General features: G+C 42.3%; 1 protein-coding gene across 1 annotated transcript in view; it reads right to left on the reverse strand.

Annotated features, from left to right (window-relative positions):
* Window positions 1-15,134, reverse strand: part of bicd1a (bicaudal D homolog 1a) — a 224,083-nt gene extending 208,949 nt beyond the window's left edge. The window contains exon 1 of the mRNA XM_041216105.1: window positions 14,913-15,134. Coding sequence (XP_041072039.1) covers window positions 14,913-15,134 — 222 coding nt within the window. The remainder of the gene's footprint in view (window positions 1-14,912) is intronic.
* Between the last annotated feature and the right edge of the window lie 1,135 nt (window positions 15,135-16,269).

Here is a 16,269-nt window from a genome sequence, read left to right on the forward strand (position 1 = left end):
ATTTATTATGGACTTTCTGAAGGTATTCAATAGAGTCCCTCAAAGAGACTGTTAGCCAAAGTTGAAGCTCATGAAATCGAGAGAAAATTATTGGCCTGATTGAAGATTGGTTGAATAATAGGAGGCAGTGGGCAAGGATAATGAGTAGGTACTATAATTGGCAGGATGTGACTAGTGGCATCCACAAGGATCTGTGTGGGGCCCTTAACTATTCACTGCATTTGTTAATGATAGACACGATAGAGCGCTGGCTTGCCAATGACACAAAGATCAACAGCATTTTGAGCAATGAAGATGTAAGCATAAAATTACATATAGCAATTGATAGATTAAGTGAATGAGCAAAACTGGTAAATGGACTTCAATATGGACAAGCACGAGGTTATCCACTTTGGACCTAAAAAGGATAGAAGAGGGTACTTTTTAAAATAGTGAAAAGCTAGAAGCAGAGGTCCAAGAGACTTAGGGGTCCACATACATAGGTTAGCATATCATGGACAGGTACAGAAAATAATCAAAAAGGCTAAAGACCTTTGACAGTTAGACAATGCCTGAAAAACCGTGAGCAATTCTGGGTAACACACCTTAAAGGATATATTGCCTTTGAAGGAAGTGCAGCATATATAAAGTAGAAACTGGACTCCACTGATTAAATTACGAGAACAGATTACGCAACAAAATCTTCAAGGTATTAAGGGTGGATAGGGTAGATGGCGAAAACTATTTCCATTGTTTGAGAAATCTAGGACTAGGACAAGAGTCTAAAAATTAGAGCCATATTTTTCAGAAGTGAAATTAAGAAATACTTCTTCATGCAAAGGTTGGGAGAAGTTTTAAACTCTCCTCTGCAAACAGCAATTAATGCTACATCAAGGAGTGAATTTTAAATCTGAGATTGATATATTTCTGTTAACCAAACAAGTATTGAGACATAGGGCAATGACTGTACAGGGAGTTATGTCACAGATCAGCCATGATCCAACTGGATGACAGATCAGGCATGCAGGGTTAAATGGCCAACTCCTATTCCTATGTGCATGTTGTAAGCTTTAAGAATAATCTAAATTCTAAGACCCTCTTTCTTATATTATGAAAAGTGATGTTTAAAAGCATCAACCCATCATTTATGCATATTAATTAAATATGTTGAAGGAAAATTATAGAAGCATTCCTGACTTTGATAGAATTTGTTACATGAAAAAAAATCAAGGGTACAGGCAAAACAGTTCAGCGGATTGAAGAAAACTAACCTGAAGGTGATGCCATGAAACACCAGATATAGGCTTAGCAGATGCAAGTCATTAAAATTTTGGATGTAAATTTACACCAGTTCAAAACTGTTGGAAATTGAGGAAAGTCATGTGCTGTTTTGCATGGGGGTGGAGATGGGTTAATAAGTTAATTGGATTCAACTCAGGATGGCGCAAATGATCGAGGAAATTTCTGCATTTTGATATTTCAGCATAAACTTATTACACACAAGTTTAAGCATTGCAACTCCGCTCTTACACCATAGATACACCAAAGTTATCCAGGAAATCTGTCTGTAATCATTAAACTGATGCATTTTGGCAGATCATAACTACTGGCTGAAATGTCATTAAGCTTGTTAGTGGAAACACACCTGCTACATGCTGTTGAATATTTCAAATGTGAACTTTTACAGATTGAACGGTGCATGGAGCAAGACATGACTTTACATAGAGTTGAATCCCTCCTAAGGGCTCCGAATCTGTGGAGCTGGGTTTATAACAAGGCTCTATTAAAGGCAGCTTATAGTTCCAAATCAGAGTCACCCAATCCTTCTGCAATTTGCTTCACATAATATATTGATTTATTCTGCAAGATTTATAATGGGAATATAAACCGTGGAGATAAATTCCATTAAGCACTTGCAGCACTCTGCTCTCTTTGCTCCAACCCTAACACTATCAACAAAGCTGCTGACGAGGGTGGTCTCTTGTTGTCTGGCAAACCGACCTCAACCTTGTAGAGACTGAAGCCAACTCTCTGACATTTCACCCTACCTCCTCTGGACCAAGACCCCACCACTGAATATCAAACTGTTATTTTCATGCATGTCACTGACCTCATCTCCTCTGGAGATCTTCCCCTCCACTTTTTCCCACCTCCGTTTCCCGAAATCCACAAGTAGGAATGCCCGATCAATCCATCGTTCCAGCCTGTTCCTGCTCCACTGAACTGATTTCTTCCTTTCCCCGGCTAATTTTTGTCTCTTTGTCCAGTCTCTTCTCACCTACCTCCATGACTCGTTAGATGTCCTCCATGACTTTTAACAGTTTCCAGTTTCTCTACATCTCCATCTTCCATCAGGGCTGTCCATGGACTCTCCACTTCTTCCTTCAACAGCTTCCACCACCACCACCCTCCGCTGCCTGAATGAACTTGTTCTCACACAGAACAAGTTCTCCTTTAACTTTACTCACTCCTCTGAATAAAAGATGTTGCTATGAGTACATGCAGGGGTCCTAGCCATTCCTGTGTTGTTGTGGGCAATGTGGAATATTCCTTGTTCCAGTCATACTCAGAACCACTCCCTCACCTCTTTTCCAGTATATTGGCTGCATTGGTACTGTTTGTTCTCTCACCCTGAACAGAAAAATTGGAAGCAAAATCAATCTAGCCTTCACATGGTCCATCTCTAACTCCTCCCTTCCCATTCTCAACTTTGCTGCAACCTTTCCTGGGGATAGGCTATCATTATAAATTGTAATCCCACTGACGTCCACAGCTGGCTCAACTCCACTTCCTTGTCTTTTCTGATGATGCAACCTTTGTTACTAGTGTTTCTAACAGGTCTTCCTTTAACCTGAACCAAAGATTTCCCACTGTGGTTAACAGAGCTCTTAACCACATCCATCCCATTTCTCGCACTTTTGCTCTGGCCCCTTTCTCTCCCTCCCAAAACCATGATAGGGTTCCTCTTGTTCTCACCTTCCATGCCACCAGCCTCTGCATTCAACAAATGATCCTCTGCCATTTCTGCCACCTCCAGCATGATGCCACCACCAGATATATCTTCTCCCCTTCCAGCATTCCAAATGGACGGTTAGCTCACAATACCCTGGTTGATTTCTCAAGCCACCCTTAACACCCCCTCCTCATGGCACCTTATCATGCAAGCAGAGGAGATGCAACACATGCCCTTTCACCTCCACTCTCCTTATGGTCCAAGGCCTCAAGCACACTTTCCAGCTGAAATAGTGGTTTACTATTTTCAATTTATTATAAAGGTATTAGTTGCTCACAATGTGATCTGCTTTACAATAGGGGACCAAACAAATTGGGTAACCACTTTGCATAATACCCCTGTTCAGTCCATAAGTGTGACACTGAGCTTCCAGTTGCCTGCCATTTTAATTCTCCATCTTGTTCCCACTCTGACCCTTCTGTTCTTGGCCTGCTGCAATGTTCCAATGAAACTCAACATAAGCTTGAGGAACAGCACCTCATCTTTCAATAAGGCACTTTATGTTCTTCCGGATTCAACAATTTCAGACTGTAACCTCTATGCCTATTTTTCTTTGCAGGTTTTTGTTTTACTCTCTCTTTTGCTTTTGGACGGCATTCTACCATTCACACCTCCTCTCGGCACATCCTTTGTTTCTTTACTTGTCCCATCACCTCTCCCTTAGGCCATGCACCACTAACTCTTTTGTCATTTAATCACTCCTGTCTGCTGCCATATCACAGGCTTTCACTTTTGTTCTTCTTCCCACCCTCCCCACTTTCTTGAAACTTATTGCATTTATAACTTATCCCAGTTCTGATGAAAGGTCACAAACATGAAAGGTTAACTCTGTTCCTCTCTCCACAACTGCGGCCACACCTGCTGAGTATTTCCAGCATTTTCTGTTTTTATTTCATTTAAAAAGTGTTTGGCAAACCATTTTTATGGTGGGGGTGGGGAAAGGTAGATAGAAGAGTAGTGTGTTAATGATAAGCTTCATGCACCTTGTGTCACTTCTTTGTGCATGATGTCACAAATGCAAAAGACCTGCCAGTCATTTTACAAGATGACAGTGCTCCTTTACAATATACTAGCAGTAAGGCACTCATTACATTAGAACTCTGAATTACTGTTCTGAAAGAGTGCAATACTAAACATGCACCACACTGCATACAAATGCAATTGCTGCTGTGTCCAAGTGGCTGTTTTTAAGCAATTTGGCATTGTGCTCACTTTTTCCACTTAGGGGAGGATGTAAACCAAGCCTATCATGCCTTTGTCTATAGTGCCAAAATAGAAAACTATGTTCTATTTTCATAATAACTTTATATTTTGTATATCCTGCTTCCCTCTTTATTGATGCATCCCAAACTGAATTAAAGGAGTGCTCAGGACAGAAAATAAAGACCATCTCACTTTACCTCAGGAAATAAAAAAAAATTAAAAGCTAACTTAAGAAAATCTCACATCACAAATCATGCTCCAGGGCCTGAGCAGCATAGCTGCCCCAGCAAGAAGTGAACTATTAATGCAATGAAAAAATGATGCAGACATGATGGGCAGAATTATTAGGTTGGCGTGCGGCTGACCCAATCGGATGTGAAATTGTATGAGATGACATCGGCCACGCGTCCTGACGTCACCCTGTGCTCGCGCGATACTCCGGTCAGCAAAAGCCGCATGCACGCCCGCCGACAATTAAGAGGCCTATTAAGGCCATTAAAGTTATAATTAACTCCAATTTTTCGTGGTCTATCCAACTTTATGGGCGAATCAGCCAGGCGGACTTTGCATTTTTCTTGAAACTTCGTCCAAGGGCAGGATGAGGTTTCCGTTAATAAATTTTTAAAAATTAAAATCTATGGGCAGCATTTTTATCATGTTCGGGTGACTTACTGTGATGTGTGGACATTTTCTTCATGATTTTTAAAACTTTATTTGGTTTTCAAGACTTCAGGTCCCTGAGGCAGCTCTCTGCCTTCAGGGAGCTTTCATTCCGCACTCCCCCGTGCCTGCGCCCACCCCCACCCCAGCAGCGCTGAGCATTTCAGTGCATGCTTCACGATGGCTGGCTGTTAATCGGTCAGGGGCCGATCGCAGTTGGCAGTCCGTTTCCCGGCTGCTCCCAGGTCCGCCGATTGCACCCGCACGATAAAAATCCTGCCCTATGACTAACTCTAATACATTACCTCAATTTCAAGAAGACGGACCCAACACTAAAAGGAAACGTTGAAGCTCAGGTTACCCTAACCAACATCATCAGGAGCACATTTTTAAGGTGCCTTATTTAACATGTTCATTACTTCACTTGAAAACCCTTGAAAAAAAATCGATCACAGAGAAAGCCATAATTTCTGAAAGAGCACAGCACAAAACACATTGATAATTTGGATAGGTCACTCAAAAAAAATTTTCATTCTGAAGCAATAAGAAAATTGAGTGCCAGAAATACTTGAAACGAAACCAGAAAATTTTAAGAACATCCAGCAGGTTGACTGGTGAAAACAAAATCCAAAGTTAAATCATTTGGGGTTTGATGATCCAGGTTTATATCTGAGCTGTAGCTCCACACACCATCACCCCACCAACCCCCCCACCCCCTCCACAACCGCTACCTTTCAGATGCTGATCAGGCTAATATGTATTTTCAGCATTTTTCATTTTGCATTCTTTTTGTTGTTTTGCTCACAAAATAAATTCTGGGGTGGGCTGGGGGGGTGGGGGGGGGGGGGGGGGGGGGGGGGGGGGGGGGGGGGGGAGTTCTCTTTCTCCAGGGCTCGCTGACTTAATAAAGCTTGCATTTCCCCAATATAAAGTCAATAAAATTTCAGGTGAAATAGTCTGAGTACCACATTACAGTCCACAATCACTATAAGGCATATATTTAAGAGTGACGTGTTTTTTAATGTCGATAGCAAAAGCAGGAATCCAGCATTACCAAGCACTGTTGTACCATGGAATGAGAGAGTACCACTGACCACAGTAAATTATGGACATACGAAATAGGAGCAGAAGTAAGCCATGTGACCGCCTGAACCGACTCCGCCATTTAATAAGATCATGGCTGATCTGTTTGTATTATGAATTCCATATTTCCATCTACCCTACCCTCAATAACCTTTGATTCCCTCGCCTAATAAGAATCTAACCACCTCTGCCTTCTGAGGCAGAGAGTTCCAAATTCGCACAACCCTCTGAGAAAAAATTTCTTCTCGTCTCTGTCTTAAAAAGGCAACCCCTAATTTTACAATGGTGCTCCCTAGTTCTGGACTCACCCACAAGAGGAAACATCCTTTCCACACCCACCTTCTCAATACCATTCAGGATCTTATATACTTCAACCAAATCACTCTTCACTCTATTAAACTCCAGTGGAAATAAGCCCAGTTTGTCTAAACTTTCCTCATAAGCCAACCCACTCATTCCGGGTATCAATCTAGTAAACCTCCTCTGAATCACCGCCAAAGCTTTTATGTCCTTCCTTAAATAAGGGGACCAAAACTGCACACAGTATTCAAGATGTGGTCTCACCAATGCCCTGTATAAGTGAAGCATAACATCCTTGCTTTTATGTCTAGTTGCTCTCGTAATAAAGGATAGCATTCCATTAGCCTTCTTAATTACTTGTTGTAACTATTTGTGACTCATGCACTAGAATACCTAGATCCCTCTGCACCTCGGAATTCTGCAGCCGTTCTCCATTTAAGTAACACTCAGCTTTTTTATTCTTCCTGCCAAAGTGAACAACTTCACATTTTCCCACATTATACTCCCATCTGTCATATTCTTGTCCACTCACTCAGCCTATCTATATCTGTCTGCAACTTCCTCATGTCCTCTTCACAACATACTTTCCTACTCATCTTTGTGTTGTTTGCAAACTTAGCTACCATGCCTTCACTCCCCTCATCTAAGTCATTGGTATAAATTGTAAAAAGTTGAGGCCCAAGCACAGAGCCCTGTGGGACCCCACTTGTCATATCTTGCCGATCAGAGAAAGATTAATTTATGCATACTCTCTGTTGTCTGCTAGCCAGCCACTCTTCTATCCATGCCAATACGTTACCCAATACACCATGAGCTTTTATTTTCTGCGATAACTTTTGTTATGGCACCTTAAGCAAATGCCTTCTGGAAACCCAAGTACAGTACGACTACAGGCTCCCCTTTACCCACAGTGCATGTTACTCCTTCAAAGAATTGCAATAACTTCTTTAAAAATGATTTCTCTTTCACAAAACCATGCTGATGCTTCCCAATTACCTTGAGGTTCTCCAAATGCCCAGCTATAACCTCCTTAATGATCAATTCTAACATCTTCTCCAAGACAGACTTCAAGTTAACAGGCCTATAGTTTTTTGTTTTCTGCCTCCCTCCCTTTTTGAATAGAGGGGTTATATTTGCTGCTTTCCAGTCTGATGCAACCTTTCCAGAATCTAGTGAATTTTGGAAAATTAACACCAACACATCTGCTTTCTCATTAGCCACCTCTTTTAAGACCCTAGGATGTAGTCCATCAGGACCCAGAGACTTGTCAGCCCACAACTCCATCAATTTGCTCAGTATTATTTCTCTCGTGGTTGTAATTTCACCAAGTTCCCCCCTCTTTTCCATCTCCTGGTTTACAGATATTCCTGGAATGTTTTTGTATCCTCTATAATGAAGACAGAAGCAAAATACTTGTTCATTTCATCCACTACTTCCTTATTATCTACTGTTAATTCCCCACTGTCACTCTCCAGAGGAGCAACACTCACTTTACTTACTCTTTTCCTTTTTAAATACCTGTAGAAACTCTTGCTATACATTTTTACATTTCTAGCTAGCTTCCTCTCAGACTCTAATTTCTTTTTCCAGATTGGCCTTTATGTCATTCTCTGTCATTCTTTATATCCTGACTAATTACCTGACCCGCCACTCATCTTTGCGCAGTTATATGCTTTTTCCTTAAGTTTGATGCTTTCCTTAACTTTAGTTAACCATGGATGGTGGGTCCTCCCCTTATAATTTCTTTATAGTAGGAATATACTTATTGAGTATTCTGAAATATCCCTTTAAATATCTGCCGCAACTTCTCTATTGATCTAACCTCTAGCCTAGTTTTCCAGTTCACTGCAGCTAGCTCAGCTTTCATGCCCACAAAGTTGTCCTTATTTAAGTTTAAAATAATAGTCTCATACCCACTTTTCTCCCTTTTAAACTGGATGTAAAATTCAAGCATATTGTGGTCGCTGCTACCTAAAGGTGCCTTTGCACTGAGGTCATTAATTAATCCTGTCACATTGCACGATACCAAGTCAAATATAACCTGCTCTCTGGTTGGTTCCAGAACATGCTTCTCTAAGAAACCATCTTGAAAGTAGTCCATGAACTCCTCATCCAAGCTACTACTGTCAATTTGATTTTTCCAGTTTATATGTAGATTAAAATTACCCATGATTATTACTGACCGTTTATCACAAGCCGCTAATATTTCTTCTTGCATACTTTGTCTTACATTGTGGTCACTGTTAGGGGGCCTGTAGACTACTCCCACTAGTGACCTCTTTCCCCTACTCTTCCTCATCTCCACCCAAACCGATTCTACATCCTGATCTCCTGAACCAAGATCATCTCTAACTATTATACCAATGCTATCCTTAATCAACAGCGCTACCCCTACACCTTTGCCGAGCTTCCTATTCTTCTTGAATGTCATACATCCCTCAATATTCAGGACCCATTCCTTGTCATCCTGCAGCCATGTCTCCATAATGGCTATCAGATCATATTTGTTTACTTCAATGTGCATTATAAATTAATTTACTTTGTTACAAATGCTACACGCAGATACAGAGCCTTTACTTTTTTCTTTTTGTTAATTTTGTAACATCTAATCTTGACTATTGGTGTTTCTTAGCTTTTTTTCTCTTTCCCTTCTATTCTATGACCCTCATTTCCTATAATACCATTATGGTCTCCTGCCTTGAATCTACCCCTCGATTTGCCACATCTATCCAAGCTTGATCCCTCAGCTGCCCCCCACCCCCCATTGTTTAGTTTAAAGCCTTCTCTACTTCCCTGGATATGAGATTCACAAGGACACATGTCTCAGCATGATTCAGGTGTAGACCATCCCAACAGTAAAACCCCCACTTTCCCCAGTAATAGCACCAGTGCCTCACAAACCGGAACCCATTTCGCCTACACCAGTCTTTGAGCCACACATTCATCTCTCTAATCTTATTTGCCCTATACACAGGTAATAATCCATAGATTACCTGGCTTCTCATACTGATAATGCAGAATCTCCTTCCTTGTCCTGCCTGTGTTGTTGGTACCTACGTGGACCATGATAACTAGACCCTCCCCCTCCCACTGCAATTTCACTCCAGCCCTGAGCAAATATCCCAAACCCTGGCACCAGGCAGGCAACACAGCCTTCTGGACTCTGCTCCTTGATGCAGAGAACAGTGTCAAACCCCCTCACTATACTGTCCCCTACTACCACTACATTCCTGTTTGCTCCCCTACTTGAACGGTACCACAGTACCATGGCCAGTCAGCTCATCCACCTGGCAGATCTCGCTTTCACAGCACCTCAAACCTGTCTGACAATTGCAAAGTCTGAGGCTCCTCCACCACTGTCCACTCGGCCCCATGACCTGCCTCACTGACAGGCACATCCTCCTGTCACTCACTGCTGACCAAAACAGACGACCCTATTCTAAAAGGCGTGACCATCTTCTAGAACAAAGTGTTCAGGTATTTCTCCCCCTCCTTCATGTTGGAGAAACCCACCAAGATAACAACTGTATACAATGATACTGAATTCCCCTAGCTCCACCCCTGCATAGTTTGCCAAATATCTCTTCCAAAAATTGTTTTAGGGCTCAACCTTCTGTTCATTAATGGTACATCATAAAAAAATACTTATTCTGAAATTTGTCTGGGAACTGAAAAGCTGGCAAGTGAATGCGCAAATTAAGAAAAATAAAGAGCCTCAGCACGCCTGACATGGGACAATTACTTATGTTTACACTTCCTTAACCTTTCACCTATGAATGGCTCATCAATTGCAGACAACAGTTAGCCAACAGGCTTTATGAGCAGAATACTGAGCAGTTTGTCAGCAGTTACTGAGCCTGGATGTTGTACCCAGGACACAATGGCACAATGCTGAAAATGACCCTCTGCTTTCAGAGAATTTCTATGTCATAAGCTTTTCAATAAATGTCTGAATGTGTTTTGGGGAAAGTGTTGCTGCATGATTTAAAACCGGCTTTAAAATTCATGGTAGTGTATGATTATAGTGTGGTAAAATATTGGGACACAGTTCACAAGATCACCTTACTACTGACTTTAGATCCCAATATCTTTGTCGTATTGATGCAATGATAGAGCGCTATCATTGTTTGTTTTGAGAGAAAGACATTTTAAACAAAAAGATATTTTCAAAATCTTCCCAATTCAAATCCATGTTATGCATTTTTAATTAATTGGGCACCCTGACAGCTGTTAATGCTAATCTGAACACAATGAGCATGAGAAGTACAATCGGAGTTTCGGACAATTCTTCCTCCTTGCACGGATGTGTGCAATCTCTAGTCACATGTTCTCCAATGTGTTGTTACTTAGGGTTGGACTCACATCTGAAGGAACTGTTGCAGAGGAGAGCAAACCCATTAATGAAATGTTACATTCTATTTCCCCCTGACCCCATTAACATTTATTGCACCTTCCACTATCTACACAATGCCTGCCCAAGTAGATGGAAAGGAATTTTCCAGCTCTCTGTTGGTGGTGCCCCACTACTAAAGTCTTGCAATAGTACATTCGAGATCCTGGGTGATTGGTAAATTTAACCTTTTTTGTTTCACCCTTCAAGGAAGTGAAGTTGTTCTCTGGAAGCATCTCCCAATGATAGAATGTCTGTTCTAGAAGGGAAATTTCAGCACACCCTTACATCCAACCAACCAAGTGCCCAACACACCACCTTCCAGCAGCAGGATAAGAAATCAGATAATCTTGTGTGGTTTTTTTGTGCCATCTTTACCCACCCAGAATTCCACCCTTCCTGTCTAAAGGCAGCAAAGCAGGTCTGGATCTTGACTTTTCCCAATGCTAGCCATGCACACTTCCAGCAAGGGTCACTGAATGGCAATCAGCTGGATTTCTGAACATTTCACATCCCCCCTCATCCCAGAGACACAGAGGCCAAATCATATATATGATCAGCTAGGGACATGACTTTCTTCATCTGTGGGACTACACTAAAAAGAACAGCCTTTAACAATATTCTTGACCATTTATTAATTTAAAATATATGTTTTCAATTATTGCCAAAAATGCAAAAAGTCCTGTAATGTGAAAATCCTTTCACTACAGTAGATATTCTTTTCAAACAAAACAAAATGGCTCATGTTGCTTTAGGACGATTTACATAACCCTTAACTATCAGCTTTTATGACAGCTCTGTCCCCACAACTTTACTGCCTTTCAACTGTGCCATATTGCAGACACTGTAGAAATTGGAAGGGGGGGGGGGGGGGGGCGGTCGCAGTGGGAAGTATTTTAAACAATTTGAAAATATAATCTGCATGTTACATGTAACAAATGAGTTTTGTTCAATGTTTGGTTCTGCTACTTTATTCACATTCTCTATCAGCAGAATCTCTTGATTGAAATACAATCTTTTGCCTCCAACTTTCTCTACATCCATTCCCTTGGCACCAATTCCTCCTACAGTTTGTTTTTTTTTCCTCCACAATACCTTGCCCATGTTGCTCTATGTGTGAGCTGAGGCAGTGAATGCCCATTGGCTGTTTAACTACACAGAGCATTATAACCAGACCAGATTCCATCCTCACCCAACATCTATATATGTACAAAGGGACACAAACTATTTATCAGACTCAAGGGCACCGAGGCCAATTTCAGCAGCCCAATTTCTCTCTGACCAGATAAAAGCAAAATTCTGCGGATGCTGGAAATCTGAAACAAAAACAAAAATAGCTGGAAAAACTCAGCAGGTCTGACAGCATCTGTGGAGAGAAAGACAGAGTTAACATTTTGAGTCTGTATGACTCTTCATAAGTTCTGTCTGACCTGCTGAATGTTTCCAGCTATTTTTGTTTTTGTTTCTCTCTGACCAAAATCAGCTAACTGCACAGGCAAGAGATCAAGCTTGGGCCTTCTTGGTCTGCATGGTTCAGTTCCATAACAGATGATGTATTTACCTATCAAGTCACTGTGATACGTGCAAGCTTTGAATTACCTACACTTGCTGTGTTACAATATAATATCACTGCTAGGTTGTAAACATGCACAGAAATTAGCAAAATCAGTTTTGCATTATTTCCCCAACTTAAGTCAATCCCCTGGAGGTTTTCACCATGCGACCCCTGACCTCCACGTTGCCTTTTGCCACACACTTCTCCTTTCAGACTGTTGGGCTAAGCACGTAGAAGTCAACACCTCTCCAACACTGGCTCAGAGCAGATAGTGCCTCTGTTTGGTGGGATCACACCACTCCTAGATTTAATCTCTCCTTGACCATCCCAATGGAATATTCTAGTGCCATGAAAACTAATCTGGAAATAGATCAAATATAGACAAAAAGTCTCCCAATGAGGTTACTGCGCAAGTGACAGTACGTTAGGTTAGGTAAGTTGTTTCACAGGTGCACAAATCTAAAAGTGATGAGCTGCTGTCACAAGTAGCATATTTTGCCATTATTCAAAGACTCGATCCCTCTTCCCGTTCCATTAACACCAATAAATGCAACGTTTGCTTTATTACATGACTGCATTTTGAAAGATTCTGAACATGCAAATGATAACATAGCTCATGCTGCTTTACTATAGTTAGGTATCCAGTTGCCCAGAAATATCACTTATTTCATAATTAGTATATTAATTATTTCACTGCTTACATATATGCCAATAAAAGTCTCAATCAATACCTTGTAAATAGTTGCATTAGAGCAGTGATTTACAGCATTTACATTGAAGAGAGAAGAGATAAACTGGATGTAGAATTTACTTGATAATCCTCTGCTGATTTCCTTGGAGAAGAGAAGGCTGGGAGGAGATTTGATAGAGGTATTCAAAATCATGAGGGATCTCGACAGAGTAGGCAGGGAAAAACTGTTTCCACTTGTGAAAGGATTGGGAATGAGAGAGCACAGATTTTAAAGAACAAAGAAAAGTACAGCACAGGAACAGGCCCTTCAGCCCTCCAAACCTGCGCTGATCGTGTTGCCCGTCAACTAAAACATTTTGCACTTCCAGGGTCTGTATCCCTCTATTTCCATCCTATTCATGTATTTAAGTAATTGGTAAAAGAAGCAAAAGCAACATGAGGAAAAACGTTCACACAGCAAGTGATTAGGATCTAGAATGCACAGCCTGAGTGTGTGGTGGAGCAGGTTCAACTGAAGCATTTAAAAGGGAATTAGAACTGTTATCTGAAAAGGAAGAATGTGCAGGGTTACAGGGAGAAGGCGGGAGAATGGAACTAAGTGAGTTGCTCATTCGGAGAGCCAGTACAGACATGATCGACTGAACAGTCTCCCTCTGCGCTGGAATAATTCTGTGATTTTGAGATTATTAATTCCGAATATGGACATCAGATATCAAGGGCATGATGCACCAAAAGCTGAGGTAGGCAAAGAAACACCACAGCAGTAAAATGGTAACATGGAGTTATTCTAAATAGCAATGGGATATCAGGAGCAATCAATTTCAGGGTTTAGCTAATAGCTGGAACCCACTCTGGTTTCAATTTTGTCATCTGAACCTTGTCATTAAATTACAGCTTTCCAGTGTTCCCAGTTATCAATTATTCTGTGAAGGGACGCAGCTCTGTCTCAATCCCATTGCTATTCCGGCCAAATCAGCATCACTGGGATTAAATCAACATCGATGAAGGTTTAGAGTGATGTGTTGAGTGGCAGGTTTCAAAAAGAAATCACACTCTTCACGCTGTTTCTTGCTCCTGTGAGCACAGTTTGAGGGAGGGGGCAGCTATGGAAACCGCATCTGCTCTTCTGGCTGGACCACTCTGGTTTCAATCATATCTGCCAGCATTTTCTGACCCCCACCCTCCCCTCCACTCCCCTCAATCTGCACTACGGGAAGTGATGCGATAGATGGCAGCTTGCCCAGGATATTGACCGCACCAACACCGACATGTATTTCTCCAAAACCATCCGCACGTCTTCGGAAAGAGATTCAACTCTCAGCTTCTTCCGAAGAGCGTTCGATACTACGACTTAGTTCCTCATCGAGGAGTAATCCACAGTGAAGGACCGAACCTCTCTCTCTCTCTCTCTGCGGAAACACTGTTCTCTCATCCCCCAGCCCTCCTCTTACTGCATTTCTGCAGGGCTGGAGGATTTGGATTCTGGAGCCGGAAGGTGTAAACGGCAATGGATCGATTCTGATGACTAACGCTCAGAAACGGCTTTTACGTTTTATTTTGAGTCACACTTGCAATCCGAAAGCTCCAATTTAAAAAAAACCCACAGTAAATACTGACTCGGTCCCAGTGCTGATCTGCTATCCGATGTCTCTATGTAATAATGATATAACACCGGCTGGTATATTATAACCCCACAGCATAGGATGGTACAAGCATCTTCTTAGTTAAGGGTCAAAGAGAGCTTCACAATCTAAATCTATTTGTTAGCGAGCTCAGCTTCTCTGTCCCTCTGGCAACACCGAGAGCCTGTTACCCGGCTGAATTGAACAAAACATGTTCCCGCATTAACGCGCTGGTTTTACATTTAACTGGCTATTGAGCTGCTGCTCTGGAAACATGGATAGTGAGGATGGGAGGGATGGGTTAGATAAACTCCCAGCACCGAATCCCTCTGGTCGTGACTATGACCCACACAAGGTGAGATAGTGAGACAGCCACCCGGGGACTGGGCGTTCCTCCAAGCCTCCTACCTACCCACCTCTTTCAGCTGTTCCAGCTCATGTTTGACCGTCTCGTAGGCGCTTTCCAGCTCGTCGTACTGCTGCTTCAGCGACTGCTTCTCCTCCAGAACCACCAGCCCATATTCTGCAGCCTGGATCTTCTCGTGGGTCGTTTCGGTTAGCTCCTTGGCGAGCCTCTCGATCTCAGCTTTGTAATGCTCCATATTCTGCATCTGCAGCAGCTCACCTTCTGCGGCCATGGCCCTGGCTGAATGTGAAGAGTCCTTCCTATAGTGAGAGTGTGCACCTTGCAGAGTCCAGGCCGGCTGCAAATCCACACAGAATGGGAACGAGGAGGAGCAGCTGATTCACCGCCGCTGCACTGGCAACATTTCACCTCTCGTCATCCTCCCTGGCTTTCTTGCCGGTCTGGTCAGCACAGATGCACCTTTCCTGATGAGAAGCGAGCCGCCATCTCCAATATCACAGCGTCCTGGACCTCCCTCTGCCACGTGACGTCAGCAGCAGCAGAATAAACCCCATTGCAAAAGCAGCAGGAGCATCCCGAGTAACATCGCCCTCAGCACAGCAGAGGTCAATGTTTCCGTATAAAACCCAAGATTGCACACAAAACCCCAGCTCAGTCTTTCTGGATAACCACGTTATTAACAAGGCTGGATCCCAGCCACCCAGAATAAACTCATGGCACCGAACTGAAGCTCCCTAATCGGGATTATCCCCGTAACCAACAACATTTAGTGTTTGGGGATAATCCTATTACTGGCAGAGTTGGAAATTCCTCTCTCTGAATAATCCAATCACTCAGAGATACTGCCCCATAATCCTGGAATAAACCCATTAAATAGAGCTAGATCTCCAATATCCTGGGGCAAAGCCAAAGGCCTAGAGCTCAAAAAGCCAAGTGTCAATCCCATATTTATTGTGGAGTTTAATATCCAGAGGGATCTAACACTGATCATCAATATATTCCATATCCCAAGGACAAGCACACCATGTGGTGTTAATACAAAATTATCTTATCAGGTGTCACAACAATAATATCCCAGGTTAAATCAGTGTTCCAGAGCCCAGTATCAGTGACAAAACCCATCCCGTGGAGGAGTGTAGCCGACAGTCCCAAAACAACCCCATTACCTGGACTGCTGCTGTTCAATATCCCAGGATAGACATCATTAACCTAGAACACAAACTCAGTATTCCAGGATATACATATCACACATACAGCTGCAGCTTGGAACAACTCTATTAAACCTAGAGTTTGAGTAAAATATCCCACTAAAAAGTCAATACATCCAGTAACTCAGGGGAAACACATTACACCCAGTGCTTGGTCCCCAGTGCACTGAATGCAAATCCCAATTACACCCAGTGCTC

Source organism: Carcharodon carcharias, chromosome 21 (genome assembly GCF_017639515.1).
Source record: "Carcharodon carcharias isolate sCarCar2 chromosome 21, sCarCar2.pri, whole genome shotgun sequence".
Taxonomy (NCBI): domain Eukaryota; kingdom Metazoa; phylum Chordata; class Chondrichthyes; order Lamniformes; family Lamnidae; genus Carcharodon; species Carcharodon carcharias.